This window comes from Platalea leucorodia, assembly GCF_965183815.1.
Source record: "Platalea leucorodia genome assembly, chromosome: 2".
Lineage (NCBI taxonomy): Eukaryota > Metazoa > Chordata > Aves > Pelecaniformes > Threskiornithidae > Platalea > Platalea leucorodia.
In genome coordinates, this window is record NC_138824.1 from 46,734,247 (window position 1) to 46,753,141 (window position 18,895).

At 39.8% G+C, this 18,895-nt stretch overlaps 1 protein-coding gene across 2 annotated transcripts in view; it reads left to right on the forward strand.

Annotated features, from left to right (window-relative positions):
- Positions 1-16,890, forward strand: part of SLAIN1 (SLAIN motif family member 1) — a gene marked incomplete at both ends in the record, with an annotated part of 53,818 nt that extends 36,928 nt beyond the window's left edge. For both annotated transcript variants that reach the window (XM_082303958.1, XM_082303959.1), the window contains 3 exons: positions 9,909-10,073; positions 12,334-12,637; positions 16,815-16,890. In XM_082303958.1, the coding sequence (XP_082160084.1) occupies positions 9,909-10,073; positions 12,334-12,637; positions 16,815-16,890 (545 nt within the window). The remainder of the gene's footprint in view (positions 1-9,908; positions 10,074-12,333; positions 12,638-16,814) is intronic.
- Between the last annotated feature and the right edge of the window lie 2,005 nt (positions 16,891-18,895).

The following is an 18,895-nucleotide window of genomic DNA, read 5'->3' on the forward strand; positions in this document are numbered from 1 at the left end:
TGCAAATGATTGAGGTACGTTGTTGTTAAGTAATTTGCTACAAAATGTAATCTGTGACCTGGTCATGAAAGCTGTTGCTTTAGTCTGTTTTAAAGCGCTGCAAGTATGACCACAAGTGACGAAAGAAGAAAAAGGAAAGAAGAGCACCTTACAGCAGGCTAATAGTGGGTTAGAAGAACTGATCGGGCTTTTGAGCTTGGCCCATGCATGTCCATCATGGATACAGTAAAATACAAAATAGGATTTTCAGATTGCCATTCCCTTTCTTATTCCTGACTTGGCTGTTAGTGCATCTATGCTGTGAATCTGCAACGAGTGCTTACGGCAGGGGTCAACACTGTGCTCCTGTTCCAGGGCTGGTAGGGCAGACTGTTCAAGTACTGTCGCTCCCAAACTATCCTGAGCCATTGCTGCTTTTTGCACTGCATTTGAGATGTATTCCAGAGTCTCTGGAAGATTTGTGTCTCAGTGCTTACTCAAGACTTAAGTTTCCCTCCGTTGTTGCTGTTACCTTCCTTTCATTCTTTATTATGATCACAATTTTCTTCCTCCTGCTGCATCTTACTTTCCTGGTCTTTCAGTCTTTTCCCCAAGCTAATTCAAAATGGTTTTCAGTCAGGTTCTTGTTTGTAACATTACAAGTTACAGCTCACCCTTGGGCAGGAAAATAAATGTGTTGTTCAAAACAACACAAAGTTGCTATTTATAGAGCACTACAGGTATGCCTGTTGCTTTCCTGACAAATAAGACATGACAGGTTGGTACCAAAAGCACTTGCGTTCACACTAAGACATGGTGTGGAAGTATAATCAACAAGTGGCAGTATATAAAGAAGGCCGATGTTAACAGAGGGTAGAGCAATGTGGGTGTTTGCTGGTACAGCATATGTGCCGTATTAATTTCAATTATATTTTTCTTGCCAGTGAGGTACAAGAATGGGACAGCACTGATGAGCTTGCAGAAAATTTATTGGGGAGATAGAAAGGAAGGATATGGGGCGTTTTTGATTCAGGAATGAGGGCAGGATGTAGTGCTGCAAGCTTTTTGTATGGTCCCCAAATGCTTTTTCAATTACTTTTTTCATGTTCCATGTCAGTGGAACTTAAGCATTGGATTCCGACATGGAAACCTCAGAAAGTACTTACAGGGCACTAAAAATACTAAACTCCTAGTTTATTAACTAGAAAGTGTATAAATGTAAAAGGCCACCAATTTTAGCACCTGGTTGCCTTTTTTCTCAGGAACTTTGAGGTGTTGGGTATCTGTTCAGTGTCACTGAGAAGGTGGACACACGCGACTTCAGTTACCTGTTTGCTGGAATGGCAGACAGCCCTATAATATCCAGTACTGCTATCTTTAGAGTGGAATTATCTCTTCAGCTTCTGCACCTTCAGCCTCTGACTCATGCAGCACTGATCCACGTAAGTGGCAAATGCTGATGGTGAGAATTTGACTGTGTTCTGTTGGCAGACAAAGAGTCAAGTGTTCGCTGCGTTGAGTATGTCTGAGTAGTATTATGACAACATCTTCTCATCGGCACTTCTCATCATCTTGGCAACAATTTCATTGTCTTTCAGGAACTCCTACACATTGAAATGGAGGTAGACTGCCAAACAAGAATTTGTCTGAAGCTCCGTATGATGGACAGTGTGTTTCCACACTGTTACAGTTTACTAAGGCAAATGAGAAAGAGGGGTGTGATAGATGGAGGGGCTAAAGTGTTTAGTTACTGCTTTCAATACATGTGGAAAGCGTCATCCATAATTAATTAGAATTGCACATTCCGCATGCTCTGCTGCTCTTGGTCATTCCAGCAGTCTTCCCAAATCTCTCTGCCTCCAAAAAGATGACTTACGTTCTTGTAGGTGCAGTCAGCAGTCTGGCCATTGGTTTGTCTGATCATTCACAGAGCTCTCCATAGAAGAAGAGTAAGTGGCAAGTAAATACTGAATTTTGGCACTCAGTCTGGGGTGAAAAAACAGTGTTTAGCTTTGACCCAGTGTCTCCCCAAAAATTCTCTATATGTGTAGCTCAAGTGTAATTTTTTTCCTTTAGGAACAGATAGCATCAGGGGTGCTGTCCTACCTGCTTTTAGTGAAGTTTGGTATGGCATGGTAGTTGAGGTACTTATTCTAACTTTAACTACCTGTACTGTAACAAATATGCTGAAGGTGTGATAAACTTGGAAAACTTTAATAATTCTTTTAAGAGTATAATACTGGCCACCTGATGAGGAGCACCTGTGTTTCGATGCTGAGCTCTAGGTGCCCAGATGTGTATGAAGGGCCCAATTTAGCTGCCCACGTATAAGTACTTAGGGCTGTATGAGGTACTCGGATGCACCCTGCTTTGCTTCACCGTCGCAGTGTGTCAGTGCTTTTTAGATGCCTTAGGCAGCCCAGGGTCTCTCAAATGGCATGAGGCGTCTATGCATAGGCACTGAATTGTGCACTAGGTGTCCAGTCTCACTATAGCCAATGGTCTGCTTGTTCTCCATCCACAGGATTGCATTTTAGGTAGCAGAGAGATTGTCTGGAGTTCCTGGCACCCTAGCAATCTTTCGCCTGTGCTTGGGGTGAGAATACTCTCACAGATGTTTTCTAGCTGTGTTTCAGGCCATAATTTTGAACTCACACATTGTTCTTGCCAGTGTATTTTAGCAAAGTGCTGCCCCTTGGTGTAATTTTGACACTCTGCCCTGTTTTAAATTGCTGTACATCTATTTTAAAATACTAGACCATACATCTGTGTTAAAATACCATACCACCTAGCCCCCACACTCAGGCCCAAGTTCTTTCTCTCACCTTATCCCACCAGTACATTGTCTGAGTCAATGGTACCAGTCCTTTTTACTGCCAGTCTCCAACAGCTTGCTGTACTGAAAGGCTCCTGGTAAATGCTAGCGGAGAGTGGCAGATGTATGTAAAGTGTATTTGGGGCCACCTGTAGCATAGGCTGCCGGCATACCTGTTGTTACCTCTCAAACAACATTTTGCAGCCATCACCTGTAGAGTGTGTGTATTATCTTTGCTTTCAAATAAGTTTTATTTCCAGTTCTGCCAAGAATTTACTAATAGAAAAGCTTTGCATGAAATCAGCTTTTTTTTTTTTTGCCGCCTTGTTCAATTACACCGTCTCCCTAAATCAGCTGAATTGTCTGTAACAATGAGTTACATCAGAAAAATTCCATCTGAATTTTTTAAGGCATTCTGTTTCAGGGATTTTGTCGTTGGTTAACGGGTCAGAAGTAGATCATTTAAAGATGATCTGAGAGAGACAGGAGGTGAATAGCTTTTGAGTGTCTGTTGCAATTAGCTAGAGTCCGTCTAGTTAGTGTATGTTTTATAATTTAACAAAGCTTTTAATATGTTGGCAGTGGAAAGATCTATGTTTATATCTCTTTCCCCTTCCTCTAATTTGAAGGAGTTCATGGTTAACAACTTAATTTTGCTAACTATTAATACCAAGAATACTTTGTATTCAGTCATTTTCATATAAGAAATATCACCAAATTTCATAAAAAGAAGCTGTTTTCTGCTTTATGTTGTCCATAAATGTATACTTTTTTATTACTGTGACACAGAAGTAATCTCTTTCATTTTAACTTTCTTAAATATATTTTTTTATTTCTGTCTGGTCACTTTATTCTTTTTTAATTTTTTGCCGTTTATTAGTTCTGATTTTCTGAAACAAGAAGTAATGGAGCTGTAGTACTGTGAATACGTCCAGAAAAGTCAAAATCCAGGATAGACAAGATACTGAAAATGGGACTGATCTTCTTGTGTTCAGGCCCACTTTCAAGATCTTTAGATAAGCTTACTCAAACTTTTATCCTGGCACCCCTTATTTCATGTGCATTTTATAGTGACCATTGGTATAATACCTGAAATTTGGAAACTTTGTACTTTGGACAAATTATTCCAGCTAGAGAAGAAATTTTTTATAACTCAGTAAGAAGGGGCAGATGAAAATTACACCCTTCATTGAGTAGCAGTGCATGCAATTTGGTTAATTTTAGTTTATATTTTCCATTACCTTTTCATGTTGATTTTTAACTTTTTTGCTTGGTTGATGCCTTCATAAAAAGGCCATGGATACCATTCACTTGAAAAATGTTGCTTTTATTTTCCAGAAATTACTAGCTATGAGTTACTTTACTGCACATGCTTCTGGAGAATACCTTTCCTCAGGCAAAATATGATTGTCATTTGCTGTTGCAGCACCCTTGCCTCATTTGCAAAGCTGCAAATGTTTTTGTTGTTGGTTTGTTGTTTTGTTTTGTTTTGTTCTGATTTGTTTGGGGTTTGGTTTTTTGGTTTTTTGGTGGTTTTGTTTTTGTGGGGTTTTTGAGGTTTTTTTTGGTTTTGTGTTTTGGTTTTTTTTTTAATGCAAACTCCAGGCAGACATAGAAGAGCAGCATTTCAGGGGCAATAGGTCTGTGTTTAGATATCAGTTCAGTACAGACTAACATTGATTGCTGTGTTTGGAGAGGTGGGAAAAGGTCTGTTCTTACTGATTTATAGAGTGTTTTTCTGCTCATAACCTCTCTTGTTCAGTAAGGAATGGAGAATTCACTGTAGGAAATTGTTGCAGACCCTTTATTAAAGAAAAGGAGAAAAAAAATCTTACTTCAGTCACCTTTGAAGTTTTATTGAGAATAGTAATCAGTGGGGAGAAGTCATGGAAGGATAATGGAAAAATCTTGAATTTGCTGTAACTATCTGTGGAGGGAGACATATGCCTGTGAAGCCATGGTGAGATGAAAGAATAATTCTAAATAAAATTGAAGTGTTCTACAGTAGTAAAATGTAGGTATTGACAATTATGAAGAATGGTGTCTCTTGCTTAAATGAAAAACTTGGTTTTAGTTCTTAACCTGTATTTGTATTTTTACACACTGATGTCCCTGTTGTATCAACTGATAATTCCACAGACCTTTAATTAGACCCTGGTGTATTTGGGATGTCATAAATGTTATAACCATAACAAATGTAATGCAGATACTGAACTCAGGTCTTCAAAGACGAGGAAGATTAATCCCTTAAAGTGAAGTTGTAATTGAGTCTACAAGTTTGTAAAGGATTTCAGAACAACCTCTGAAAATCTACATAATATAGAACACAATGTTTAAAATAGAAAAGCATAGATTTTTTTTCCTTATGTTTTTTCCTCAGCTTATTTGTGCATACAATACAGATAAGGCAGAGCTGAATTTGCAGGGTTTGTATGAAGGATTTAAATGTGTGTAAGAAACTGCTGATGTAGCTTAAACAGTGATATAGATTTCTCTAAGACGCTAATAATTGATTCATTGTGTCACATTCCTTAACGATAGTGCACTTTTGGTGAGGCTTGTGAGTCTTTTGTTCAAATAAAACATTGACGCTTGCAGAGAATAACAATGAATCAATAAATGTGTTTTAAGACACTTCACTGTAGAGTCAGCGTAAGCTTTCCTTGCAAGGAGAGCCTCACTGGATAAGGTACCTTGGCAGAGAGAAGATGATACTTAACAAGAACTGCTACAGAACTCCCAGTCTGGCAGCTCACCAAGAGCGCACCTCTTCTGGGGTAGCTTTGCTCCGAGGGCAAGGTCTGTTTGCGTGCTACATGGACATCAATCTTCGTCTGGTGATAGTATTAGGTCAGGGAAGGAAAAAAAAAAAGGCAGCCGTGGAGTGGGGGCAGCCACCAGTGCTGCTGGGACCAGAAGACAGAAGGCAAGTGCTGCCTGTTCTGGTGTCCTGCCAGAAAGAAGCTGGGCCACTGATCCCAGGCTGACTTTAGAGAAGAAATGGCATCAGGGGAACCTCCAGGAAAAAATAAGAACTGAAGCAGCTGGGTAAGAGGCAAACTGCTGTCTTTACTGTAATTTTGTGGAATGTTTGACAAAACAAGGGACATTTTTGCCTGCTTTTTGACCCATTTCTCACTGGTAGTGAATATGATCTGTGCTGTGGGGTGGTCTTTTCATGCACATTTTCAGTTGAGGGCAGAGGACCCTGTATTTCACAATTCCCAGTTTTTCCTGTGCTGTAGGCAACAGGCAATTCAGCGTGGATACCACATGGGGGAAAAAGTGTAAACGTGCAGTAGGTGATTTGTGGTGCATCATTCTGCTGCAGATACGTGAAACAAGGGCAATGTATGCCACCTAAAGAACCTTCACGAAGTGACAAGCATGTGTGTAGATGCATGAACTATTCTGAGAAGGTGGTAATAACCAAGAACTGATTATTAACTCCCTTGCATGATCTGTCCTCGCATTTTCTTCACACTTTCAAATATCTCAGTAATATAATGTCTGTAGGCCATGCTATTACATCTCAAGGCTGGGAAAGGCGAAGATATATCTGTGATGTCTTATGTGGCTGCATCCTACTTAAACATAGTTGTTTCAGCCTAGATTATAGTTGAGACTCAATAGGGGACCACAATAACTTTGGATGCTGTAGAAGGTGCAGGTCCTTTGGAGTTCCTCGCTGGTGTTAATATCCACGTCTTCCTAACAGAACAAACTGTAAACGTGTGATGACTTTTTAGGCTTGCAACTGAACCAGATTAGTGCAGAAGAGGTAGCAGAAACTGTAGCAAATTTCATCATTCATAATAAACAGGACTATTTGGACAAATTACTTCTCACTTGAGAATACATCTCGGCTCTACTCCTCCTCTCTGTTAATTTTCTCATCAGCTCTAGAAAGGGAAGGTTTGCTACTAGTGGCTTGGAAAAATATTTTTGTTTTCTTGTAATATTTCCAGCAAGTTCGTATTGTGTCAAGTCTCAGTGGCCTGAAATAATATTAAAATCACATAACTCCCACCTTCTGCTTCCATATGTCAAGCTCAGCGTTTCATTTACAAACAAAACGTCTGTAAGACTCTTTCCAATGTTCTTATGAGGGGAACAGGTGACAGAACAAACTTCAAGAAAGAGATGAAAGAGGACGCATCATCCAAGGAGATGAAAGCTGCAAAATGCCGTCAAGACGAACGTTTCTGGGTTTTCCCCAAACACAAAACTGACCTGCTATTTTCATTGCTTTTCAGGGCCATTTATCTCAGCACACACAAGGACCCATCAAAGAAGTAACGCAGATGCTCAATGGATGCGAATGTGCAGGTGCAGCAGGAATCTGCTGCCTGAGGACTGAATGAATCAGCAGCAGAGCAGACTGCTGGAACAAGAAGGGACTAATGAACAGGAGGCAAAAGATGAGGCCACCCATGACATGGAGGAAATCCAACCTACTTCTGTACCTATTTTTCCTGCTATTGTAGCTGCATCCACTGGACAATTCAAGGCACAGATCATGCCTGTGGTGGCTGATGCAGTCCCTGAGTGGAAGAGCATGTAGAGTCCAAGGAATTCTGCTTATACAACCAGATATGTGGATAGTATTAGAAAAGCTATTTTATGCAGTGCCATCTTCCCTACCACCCTCCTGCTGCTCAGACCTTTTTTGCCAAGTGCTGTAATGTTGACCTAGGATTTCAGGACCTAGGATTTTAAAGGGTAGGCTAGGGCTCCAAAATTAACAGTAGCTATAGACATCCCATATTCATGAATTTTCTGCCACTCTGGGCCAAGGATTGCATCATAGGAAGACAGTTCCCAATTCGCAAAATCATGAGTATTTCAGAAATAGGGACATACAGTAACTGTGTGGATGCCATTGTTTGCATCCCCAGGACAGTTTTGGAAGCCTGATAACTGTTTTATCATTGTTGTATCAGTGATATTAATACTTACCACCTGACTGAACCACAGTGGTAATCCCTTTGCTAATAATGTTCATTGCTGTACCACTGACAGTTTCAGCCTGCAGTGTCAGTGATGAGTCACTGTAGTACAACTCTAACTCTTTGATGAAGCATTACCCTTAAACTGGTTCTTCATTAGGATTTGGCTGTACTCTAGTTTCCAGGAACTCAAACCTTGCATTTCCTTTTCCTGCACTGAACTCCTCTTTATCTTACTGTTTGATTTCAAAAATATGAAAATGTAGTGTATTTAATTACGGGAATATTTAAACTATTTCCTAGACAGCAATGGTTTTCTATGTTGGACCATCTATGGTAACTGAAAGTCAATCTTAGTTGAGATGGAAGAGAAGAAGGTCTCATCATTACAGGACTAGTGTGCACGATATAGTGTCAAGAGCAGGTAGGCACTAGGTATTGGGACTCGGGACATGAGGATATTAAAAATGCTGGACCTTTGAAGTACAAGGATGTTTTTGACTATTTGCAGGATTCTGTACCAGCTCTTATCACGAGGACCAGTCACAAAAAACAGCTGGAGTTGTAGCCTCGCTGTGACTCAATTTGCTGGAGTTACATAGGCATCACATATGTTGAAGTTACTGTTAGTGACTACTAATACCTTGTATAGATAGAACTGTACTGTCGCTTCTTATTACTTGTCAGTTGTTAGCAGCTTTAAGGATTAGAGGAGCTCGTGGTGATGCTAAATAGGTTATATATTTATGTGGACTGATAAACAGAGATTCCTAAGTCAATTCGTCATTTCTGTGGACTGAACTTGCCCTGTGGAGGCCGACCCAAACCAGCAATTCCAAGCCATGCATGATGTGTCATTCCTGTGTGTAAATACAAAATATCAATCTTGAAATGCCCTGCTTGCCATTGGAGAGAGCAGTTGTAGCTGCCTGTTAGAAGACAAGCATACCCCTGCTTTCTGTTGCAGTGTAAGAACTGGAGGGAGACATCTACCAGGTGCCAGAACCTGTGGCAAGGGCAGGAGCTGGTGGCCTCCGTGCTGATGCGGTACCAGGAGAAACATAGCCACGTCAGCAGGACACAGCACTTGTGCTGCTGAACCTGGCCAAGAGGCCAGCATTAATGGTGGTGTCAATGACAATTTAACGAATGACCTGTTATTTCCCCACAGGGGTGCTTTACTGAAGTCTGTCACGTCACAGGAGGCAATTCAGACCAGGTCATTCAGTGTGTGCCTTTCTGCCCCCACCAGTCTTCTGATTATACAGAATTGAGTCATCTCTCTTTGGCCCCATGGCCGAAGAGACCAAAAGAGCTTCTTCTAAGATTACCTAATGCTGTTGTGGTTGGGAAGTCTTCTTGAGATGTCAGACTTGGTTTTGGGTTCTCTCTCTGAATCAGCTAGCGTGAGTGGGGTTGCAGACATCTTCTGACCTCTTAGACACTTGCCTTAGCTGTTGAACCTGTTGCAGCTTTCTTTTTGTGAAAGGCCTTACAGGCCTGTTCTGAAAATGCCCACCAAATCAGGCACCACAAGTGGGGTAGCCAGGAGAACCACCAGATTTGAAAATCCTGATGTCAGCCCAGGGCTCCAAGCAACTGAACAGCATCAAGACTTAGCAGGTTTTGCGCGTGGCAACCTGCAGAAATTTAACATGCTAATAACGTTAGGTACTGAATGGATTTTTTTAGCATCTCATTGGCATCTGAAAGCAAGACTTTACTCACTTAGGATGGATTCATCTCGCCTGTCTTTAGACATCCACAGTGTAGATACCTATGTCTGACTTTGTTACTGCAGCCTTGCTTTGTACTCACTGCAAACAGGCACATTTAGAGCATGATTCAACTGACCTACTTTGCACATTTATGTGAAACTCATCCTTATTATGACACTTTAGTGTTCAAATCCTTGTGATTCTGAAAATGTACTGCTTATTGGTGTCTTTAAAATTATTTGTGAATAATCATGCTGTTACAATAGTCAGAAGGGTTCAATTAGTAGGCTGTCAATAACGTATTCATATTCTTCCTGCAGAGCAAAACCTTTCTTTGTGTTGAAGTAATTTGTTTTAATTTTGATGCTGTACAGAAATTATTCAGAGGCTGCTTGTGTTTGTTGGAAATTCTGACATGACTGTGGATGTTGTCTTCTTTTGCTTCAGATAAACTTCGAAGAAGCATGCCTAACCTCGCTCGGATGCCAAGTACTCCCACCATGAACAGTAATGCTGGCTTTGCTAGTTCTCCAGTCACTGTGAGGAACAGCCAGAGCTTTGACTCCAATTTGCATGGAGCGAGTAATGGGGTTTCAAGGATGCAGTCGTGTAGTAAGTACCTGTGTTCTTTGGCTGCACGCAAGGAATCAATAGAGTGGTAAAATACATGTCCCAGTCACTGATCCTCCGCTTTATGAAAAATTAAAAGCAGACTGTGTTCCTTTTGCACTATATTTTAATATAGCTCAGGATTTTCAAAGTTTCTGTTTTGGAAAGCAAATTCTGCAAATCTTGTTATGCACTATTGAGAGTTTCATCATCTCCTTCCCCCCTCCTCCCCCCCTCCCCCATTGATTTTGTGCCAACTTTAAATTATAATAATTAGTAGTAGTACTGTGGAAGCACCAATAATACCATTAATTCCTACAAGCTTACATTTTTAGTTTTGATACTAGAATTGAAAACTACTTTTCTTGGAACTTATACAATGCTGGTTTTAAAGTGCACTGTATAAATGCTATCATAAAATACATGACCTCTCTCCTACTGAAGTTGCGCCACTTTCTTCCAAGCAAATGTAGTAAACAGAGGGTTATATCCTCAAGTATAATACACTTGTTGAGTGGGGGAATTAAAATTACTCTAGTTTAATTTAGGTGACTTCTTGATGGAGGGATAAAGGGAGAGTTGATCTAGTGGATGTTGAATTATTAATGTAGATCATGAACAAGATAGACCAAGATCCAAACCCAACCCATCTTTTCTAGCACAATGGTTGAGGTACTCTGAGAAGAAATGGAAAAAGTGGATTTCATTGGACACAGGCAGGAGAAAGGATTTGACTTACACCTCCCATGTCCTGTGAGGTTTTGGAGGGAGCAGTTGGCAAAACCTTTTCCTGTGGGTGTTCTCTTTCAAATTTGAGCAGAATTTACAAATCATAGAATCATAGAATGGTTTGGGTTGGAAGGGGCCTTAAAGATCATCTGGTTCTAACCCCCCTGCCATGGGCAGGGACACCTTCCACTGGACCAGGTTGCTCAAAGCCCCATCCAACCTGGGCTTGAATACTTCCAGGGATGGGGCATCCACAGCTTCTCTGGGCAACCTGTTCCAGTGCCTCACCACCCTCATAGTGAAGAATTTCTTCCTTATGTCTAATTTAAATCTACCCTCTTTCAGTTTAAAGCTGTTACCCCTTGTCCTGTCACTACATGCCCTTGTAAAACATCCCTCTCGAGCTTTCTTGTAGGCCACCGTCAGGTACTGGAAGGCTCAAAACTATTAAATCACATCTTTTCTGGAAAATATACTGCTGGATTTATTTTCTTTTATGTTTGTCCTGTTTGAATAGGAGTAGTTTTTCAGATTCTCACTTGAATTTGCATGGTAGTGTGTTGAGAGTTTAATTTTATTTACTATTTTAGAAATATATATTTCTCTGTGTGTTTATGTGTGTATATATATATGCGCGTGTATAAAATGTGATATTTCTGAAATAATTTTTTGAAAAACATTTCTAATAAGTGGCTGTGCTGGTGTATTTAAGAACTGTGTTATGATAAGAGTTCCATAGCAATATATACCCAGTATTGTTTAATTGAATCACACATCTATATTTTCTCCTGTGTCTTTAAATGATGTTAAGATGTCATTTTTCAAGGACTTGAAAAATAATTGGCCTGTATGTGGTATATTAGTTTATGTGCTTCAGGCTTTTGATAGTTTGCTTTTGATATGTGGACTCTGAAACAGATGTGTGTCTGATGTACACCAGAGGGCAGGATTGCGTAGAAGATCTATATGTAAAGCTTCTGGATCCCATAGCATTGATTTAAAATGATAGCTTGCATAACATCGGCCTTGGAATATGCTGTTATATTCAAGACCTTTTTATAGCCTTTTTATTGGTTTTATACATAAAGCTTAGACTTCTGTGATGTTTTATACTGCTTCAGTGCAAAATTCCTTAAGCAAGATGTGGTTATTGCAAGCAACCTTAGAAAAATCTAAATGATCTAACAGTAATTAATTTATACCTTCAGCAATTTCTCCTGTTTAAAGCTCTAATTGAGTAGGTGGAATTAGTGTGCTTGTAATTGCTAATGAAACCTCTTTGAGGGGAGAAAGGAGAATAAATATGGGGTGGGATTTTTGTTCAGGATGGGGATGGAACAGGGTATTTAGTTCAGTGCAGTGTTACTGGATACAGTATTGGATCCAAAGGGTTTTTCAGCAGTTTATAATTAGCAAGTAAATTGTGTAATGATGTGTTTATCCCTATTCAGATCTATCTGGAAATGAGCATTACTGCCTGGCCTCAGCTGTTGCATACTGACCTTGTTACTTCCTTTTCTACCACTCGTTACAGTTCCATCACCAGGACAGCTTCAACACAGGGTTCACAGTGTGGGACATTTTCCAGTGTCTGTCAGACAGCCTCTCAAAGCTACTGCCTACGTAAGCCCAACCATACAAGGTGGTGGTAGCAGTAGTAGTAGCAGCAGCAGCATTCCAGTGTCCAACAACTTGCAGTTATATTCTAACACCGGGATCCCAATGCCAAACAAGACTGCCAGTCAAGGGATTGTAGGGCGCAGTGCTCTTCCAAGACCATCGCTGGCCATTAATGGGAGCGGCATACCCAGAAGTAAAATTGCACAGCCAGTTCGAAGGTAAGAGTCAAACAGACCTCCTTCCCCATGTGGATGGCTTTGGCTTAGATTGTGGTGGTTTTGGTTTGTTTTTTGTTTGTTTTTTTTTTTTTTTTTTTTTCCTCCTGAATATGAAGCTGGGCTATAAAGCAGAAGAGTTTCTAGCTCCCAATGCTGAGTCACTGAATGGGTGAAGATTTCTTCCCAGAAATAATGACGGACAGTGCTTGTGGGTAGTTCCTAGTAAACTATGATAATTGATAGAAGGTAATCACATATAAATAAGAATGGATTGCTACCCATCAATAAGAAATCAAAACAAATGGAAACCTCGTATCATTAACATATGTGGCTTGGCTTCTTCCAGACTTGTGCCAACTGCTATTTCAATGTCACAGAATGAGCAGATCTTAGAGTACTCAAATAGAAGGCATTGCATCTCTGTTGTTGTAAATGGCAGTAGATGGTAAAAATGCAATGTGTGACATTATGGCATTGTGAGGAAGGAAATAGCCTGGATAGTACAGTCTTGGGTTGAACCAGCATCTTCTCAATTCCAGGTGGGAGACAATAGGCAAACAGGGAATCCTGGCATATCACATACTTGCAATGAGCTATACTGTTAAGCAAATGCATTTTTGCATTTTTCCAAGAGAATTTAATCTCCAAATGATCCTTTTATTTAGGGCAAGCAATAATATAAGCTTGAGGAAAGAGACTGTGTTTTAATCACCTTATCACAGCTGGGAGTTAAGCTCTTAGCTGTATGTTCTGTGATTAATAGGTGATGAAGTTTCTCAAAAAGAAACTTCTATCAACTTGTGTCAACTCTTCCAACTATTTTCTCCCATTGCACGTGTCCCTCCTCTTGTGAGGGCCTGTTGTGTGACCACCTGTTTTTCTGTTGGGTGAACTGTCACTGTTCAGCTCTCACCATTTTTATGCTTTTCACTAGATACTGGCTAGATCCAGAATAAGTTCAATTACTCACATTTCCTCTTTGGTTGAGTTACTTGGGGTTTACACCGATGTGACTGACAACAGATTGTGACCAACTGCGGTGAAACTTTGATAAAGAGCCGTCAGGTTTCTTCTTTGATGAAGACTGTACCATGAGATTTCTATTATAACCTCCTTTGCTCTCTGCTGGAACTCTCTCTGTTAGAGTTCTTTATAGTAGAGGGTTATCTTTCTTATTTTCTTTTTCCTTTTCTCCACTTCATGTTCTTCTGCAGAGCTGTTAAATCTTTCATAGCAACATGTGAGAAAGAGACTTTTGGGCCATGAAGACCAATCCCTTGCTATTTTGTAACTTTTCATACAACAGGCAATATTAAAGAAAAACAAAATTAAGATGTTTCAGTGGGAGGGTGAGACACTGTACTCTCAACACTGTTTTTATTAAAAACTGATTAAGATCAGTAACAAAGCTATTCATAGTCCAGAAAGTCTGAGCACCTGTCTTTTCACTTTCAAATGTACCTTAGCAGCATCATATGTTGCCGTAGAGCCAGACTTCTTGATGATAGATGGTCTTTGCACTGTGTGAATGACAAGTTTATAGGACTCTAAAAGCACAGGCAGACTGGAGCTCAGCCTGCAGTTCTTTAAGACCCTCGTTTCATTTTATTTATTCATGTGGAAAATAAGGGAGGTTTCAGTTCACATGGAATTTTCTTGAACGGAGTTCAGCCATCAGCGGCAGATTTTCTTACTGTTGATTTTTGTCACTGTGGTAATTTCTAAGGAATGGTGTTTCTGATTATCAGTTTAAGAGTCTAGCTTCTGTTAGTATACTGAAAATTAAAGTGGTTTTAGTCATAACTTGATTAAAAGTAGAAAAGTTTAGTTTTTGGGTTTTTTTGTTTTGTTTTTTTGGTTTTTTGGTTTTTTTTAAATCAATCATGTTCAGGGAGAAGTGCACATTCAGGGCAAAGCTGTGTCTTCATGCCGATGGCCACACTGTTAGGTAGACAAGTTATTGGTATTTTAGATACTTAAAATAGGTTGTTAGATACTTTATATAGGGCCTGCATTAGGGAACTTAAGTATTTACTGCATAGGATCAAGCATATGAGGGAGTGCTTTTGATAGTTTGTAAAATAAAATTATAATAGCCAAGATAACCAACTTGGCTAAATATTAACTGCTTTTCTCCTTGCCATCACAGATTCATGCATCCAAAAGCAATGTAAAGAAATTTTAACAATACAGTCCATCTCTGTGTAGCCTTACAAGTGAGGCAGCACTTTGTTCTTGTTCCTGTTGAATGGATCCATGCAACCCCCGGTCCTTTCCCACTCCACGCTCGGGGCTTCTTGCAGACCTACCTTCTCACCTCCCATCCCCTATCTGCCAGTCCTCCACTTTCGATCCTTACTCGGGAGCACGATGTGAGGGGCAGCAGGGGCAGTTTCCAGTATGGCAAAGTGAGCTGGGAGCCAGGCTGCCCCACAGTGCCCAACCAAGAGCAGCACTGATGATGACCAGGGTCAGCCAACAGTCCCAGCCTCCAGACAAGACCATGGTGACAAGGCAGGTCCAAGCTAAAGCCGGGAAGTTAATCAACAGGTCAAGGTCTGGATCATCCCAGGTACCAGGTACAGGCATGGCAGCAACATAAGCACAGCTCCGGAGCCAAGGTGGGAGGCTTGCTTGTTCCTGCTGCCTTGTGCTGGAGGCAGACGCTGCAATCCAGCTGATGATGGGAAAGTAGAAAGAGACTACAGACCCTCCAAAACTGTTACCTCAAACCACGTAGTGTCGTACTGACAGCTTGTGCTTGTTTGAAACAGTTGTCAACACTGGTGCGTTTTCCTGTTCGCTGCCCTGTAGCAGAGATTCAACCCTGGATACGTACCAGTATTCTTACATTTATTTTCAACCTAATTAATTTTTCTTTACTTCTGTCCTCTCCATTTTTTCTTGAAGATTGTTAAACATACTTATATTTTTTTATTTCTGGGAAAAAAGAAATGAAAGCAGCAGTTGCAGAAAATGGCAGAGGCAGATCATGTTTTATGCCTCAAGTAACTGGATTTATATCAAAGATAAGTGATACTGCAACAAAGTGGAGCTGCACAAAAGCAGCTTGGCTGAACCTAAGTTTAACCACCTTTTTTACGTAGGTGCAATTTTTTTGCCACTAAAAAAAGCAGTTGTAGCAGAGAGGCAAGAAGCTGCTCTGGTGACTGCTTTTAACTTAACTGACTCTGCCTGCCTTACAACTTACCTCTGCCTTTTTCCAGCCAAGGGCATTTGGAAGGGAGAGGAGGCATCAATAACTCGCAGGAAAAGCAGAGAAGTGTGAGAACAAGGCTTAAGACCTGATTTTATACGAAACAGTTTCACAGAATTGGGACACCTTATTTTCAGCAAATTGTGGTGTAACTAAAATACAGTTGCGGCAAATTAGAGATAGCCTGACTCGTCAGCAGTGAGTTGACAGTCAGATCAAATCTGATGGTTGGTTTTCCTTTTTTTTCCAGTCTTTTCTGAAACATTTAACTCTGTGGTACCTGGAGGGTTTCGAAGATGGTCAACAAGCATTTTTTAATAAGTCCTTATTCATGAGTGAGCGATGCAGCTGAGGTGTGAGGGTGGGGGCCCGGAGGACGGCAAGCACCCTGCAGGGGTATTGGTGCTGGAACTGGTGGCTTTCTGACTTCGGCTGTGGGATGGAAACGTGTCGTCATGTGTCTGGATAAGAGTGTGTGGAGCAGGATTTGGTAGAGTTCTTCAACCAATAAGATGCCTAAATTCTTTAGTGTTAGTGCATAGTGTTTTTATGAAGTGCTGGTTTTTGATGAGCTTGCTGAGTACAACAGCTTTTTAGCAAATATTACCCATTAGATCTCTGCTGTCTGTAGTGACAAAAATAGGCTTTTATTGCCTTTAGTCCTGAAGAACCAAATCTTCGCATTTTGAGGGATCTCATGCGTCATGAGAATTCTTCACCAAATCCCTTTTTACCAACCTTTTATCCTTTTAAGACCAGTACCAGTAATGGGTCTCATTGGAAGTGGCCTTAATGTCACATTTGCATTAGCATGGAGCAAGAAATATACCAGAGTGATGTCTCCAAGCAAGCCACAAAGCCAGTGTCGCTACAGAAGTAAATAAGTTTATTACCTTGATCTTTCACATGAAATATGACTTCTTTTGTCTTTTTTTTTTTTTTGTCATTCATTTAATGCAGTTTTCTTCAGCCTCCAAAGCCACTTTCGTCACTCAGCACGATGCGGGATGGGAATTGGAGAGACGGCTGCTATTGATGAAGGATGGCCATCAACAGTGGAAAATAAATAATGCGGATTTCATTACCCAGCTGGCTGGGTAATGATGATTTGGGAAAGGAGGGTCATACAGTATTATTTCCCCCAGGATTTTAATATGTAACTATCCATAATGCAATGTCATTTTTAAAAAATGAACATCTTATCAGTACTAAATATTGCACTTAATCGGTTACCTGAACAGCTGCATTGTTATCAGACTAACAATGGCAGTGTTGGCATTTGGAACTGAAGAAAGTATTACATGTGTACAAAGTACCAGGCTATTTCCTTGGAAAGAACTAGGAGATAATGCTTTCTGGGCAGCTTTGCCGTACTGAAATTCTAAGGTAATTTATTCAGTGTAAAGGCATCGTGTATTTTATTTTGAATTTGGGGGGACTTATGTATGTGCTTGAATTTTTTTCTAGTGTTTCCAGTACATTTTATTTTGTATACTTAAGTTCATTTAAACTTGCCTGAACCTTGAACAACAGAGAGATAATTTAACTTTTCTGTGCCATAAATAATATTTTTGGGGTAATGTACTTTTTTAGCGCTAGGAGCATATCTTACAAAATGGTACCATTGGCAATACAAAGCAGTATATTTATGTTGCAGAAGCACAAAAAAAGTAGCATTCACTGGAAATTGCCATCCAGCTGGGTCAGCATGGTTTTGTTGGTCTTTCACCATTTGTTCAATTGTTAATTTATTGTCATAGTGTTTTGTATTTAAAATGGCAGCATAAGTCACATTGCACTTACAAAGATACAGTGATCTCTAAAACTACAGTTGGTTTTCAGTACTTTATTACAAAGAATAAAATTGTAATGTTTTATTAACAGTTGCTTATGGAAAATGAGTTTTAATGTGAATAAATCTTTTTGATAGATCTTTTACAAAATCCAATTGCACTAATCAATGCTTTCTTACAATGGCATATGACTTAATATTTGATTACAACTGTGTATACTGCTGTTTTGGAATGTTTCAGAAATAAAGAATCTATTTCAGCAATAATGCTGTTCTTGAGTGTGCAATGTAAACATTGTCAGAATTCACCAACTGACATCATCTTAACTCGTGAAGTTTTTATTACTTAACATTTAGATTATGATGGATTATTGCAAATAGTAACAAAGTTAATCTGAAAATTTTTTAAAATCTTATAAATTTATGTTACAAAGCCATTTATGCATAGAAGACAGACAAGTATTTTAAAATCAATCATTATATTAATTTTTTTTTCAATTTAATGTTCAGATTCTGCAAGTGCAAATGTGACTTGCAATGGGAAACAGAGATTGTGTACCAAGTGAATCATTCACTGTGGCTCTGAATTTGCTCGAGAACCTGTTTTTCTTAAAAGGGCCAACTAAAATAAAAAACAAAGGAGAAGCATTTAGTGGTGAGTAAAACCTTTATTACCATGAGAAGTGATTCTATGGTAGTGCAGTATTATCTCTGTGCAGCATAATATTCTTTAACAGAGATAAACAATTCATTTTTCACACTTTAGTTCTTTTAATCCAGTTAAAATCTTTTTTTTTTTTTTTTTTTTTTTTCCCCCCCCTCAAAAAAAAGCAGAACTGTGGAAGAGGGTATCAAGAAATATTCCAGCAAGGAAGTTAATTCTGTACAGGTAAGTATTTCAGCATGAGTGTGTGGAGCTCATCTTGTTCATAAGAAGCTTTAATTGGAAGAAATTACTGCTGGTTAAAGCAGTCAGTCCTTTGTGGACAATCTCTGTTGTCTTGAATGGTTTATCTCGCTTACAGACTGATTGTGGTGGGGGTGCAGGGCCAGCTCAGGGGCTGCTTTGCTGTTTGCCTGTGACAAGGAGGGCTGCAGACCCTCCCAAATTAATAAGCTCTCCTGGCTTTTGGTGCTAGGAACCCAGCACAATCTTTTTTCATAAAAGACGGCTGGAGACCAGTGGCAATGATTAGCTTCTGCTCATTGATGGCTGTACCAGCCTTGGTCTGGGCTGTCTCTTCACTCT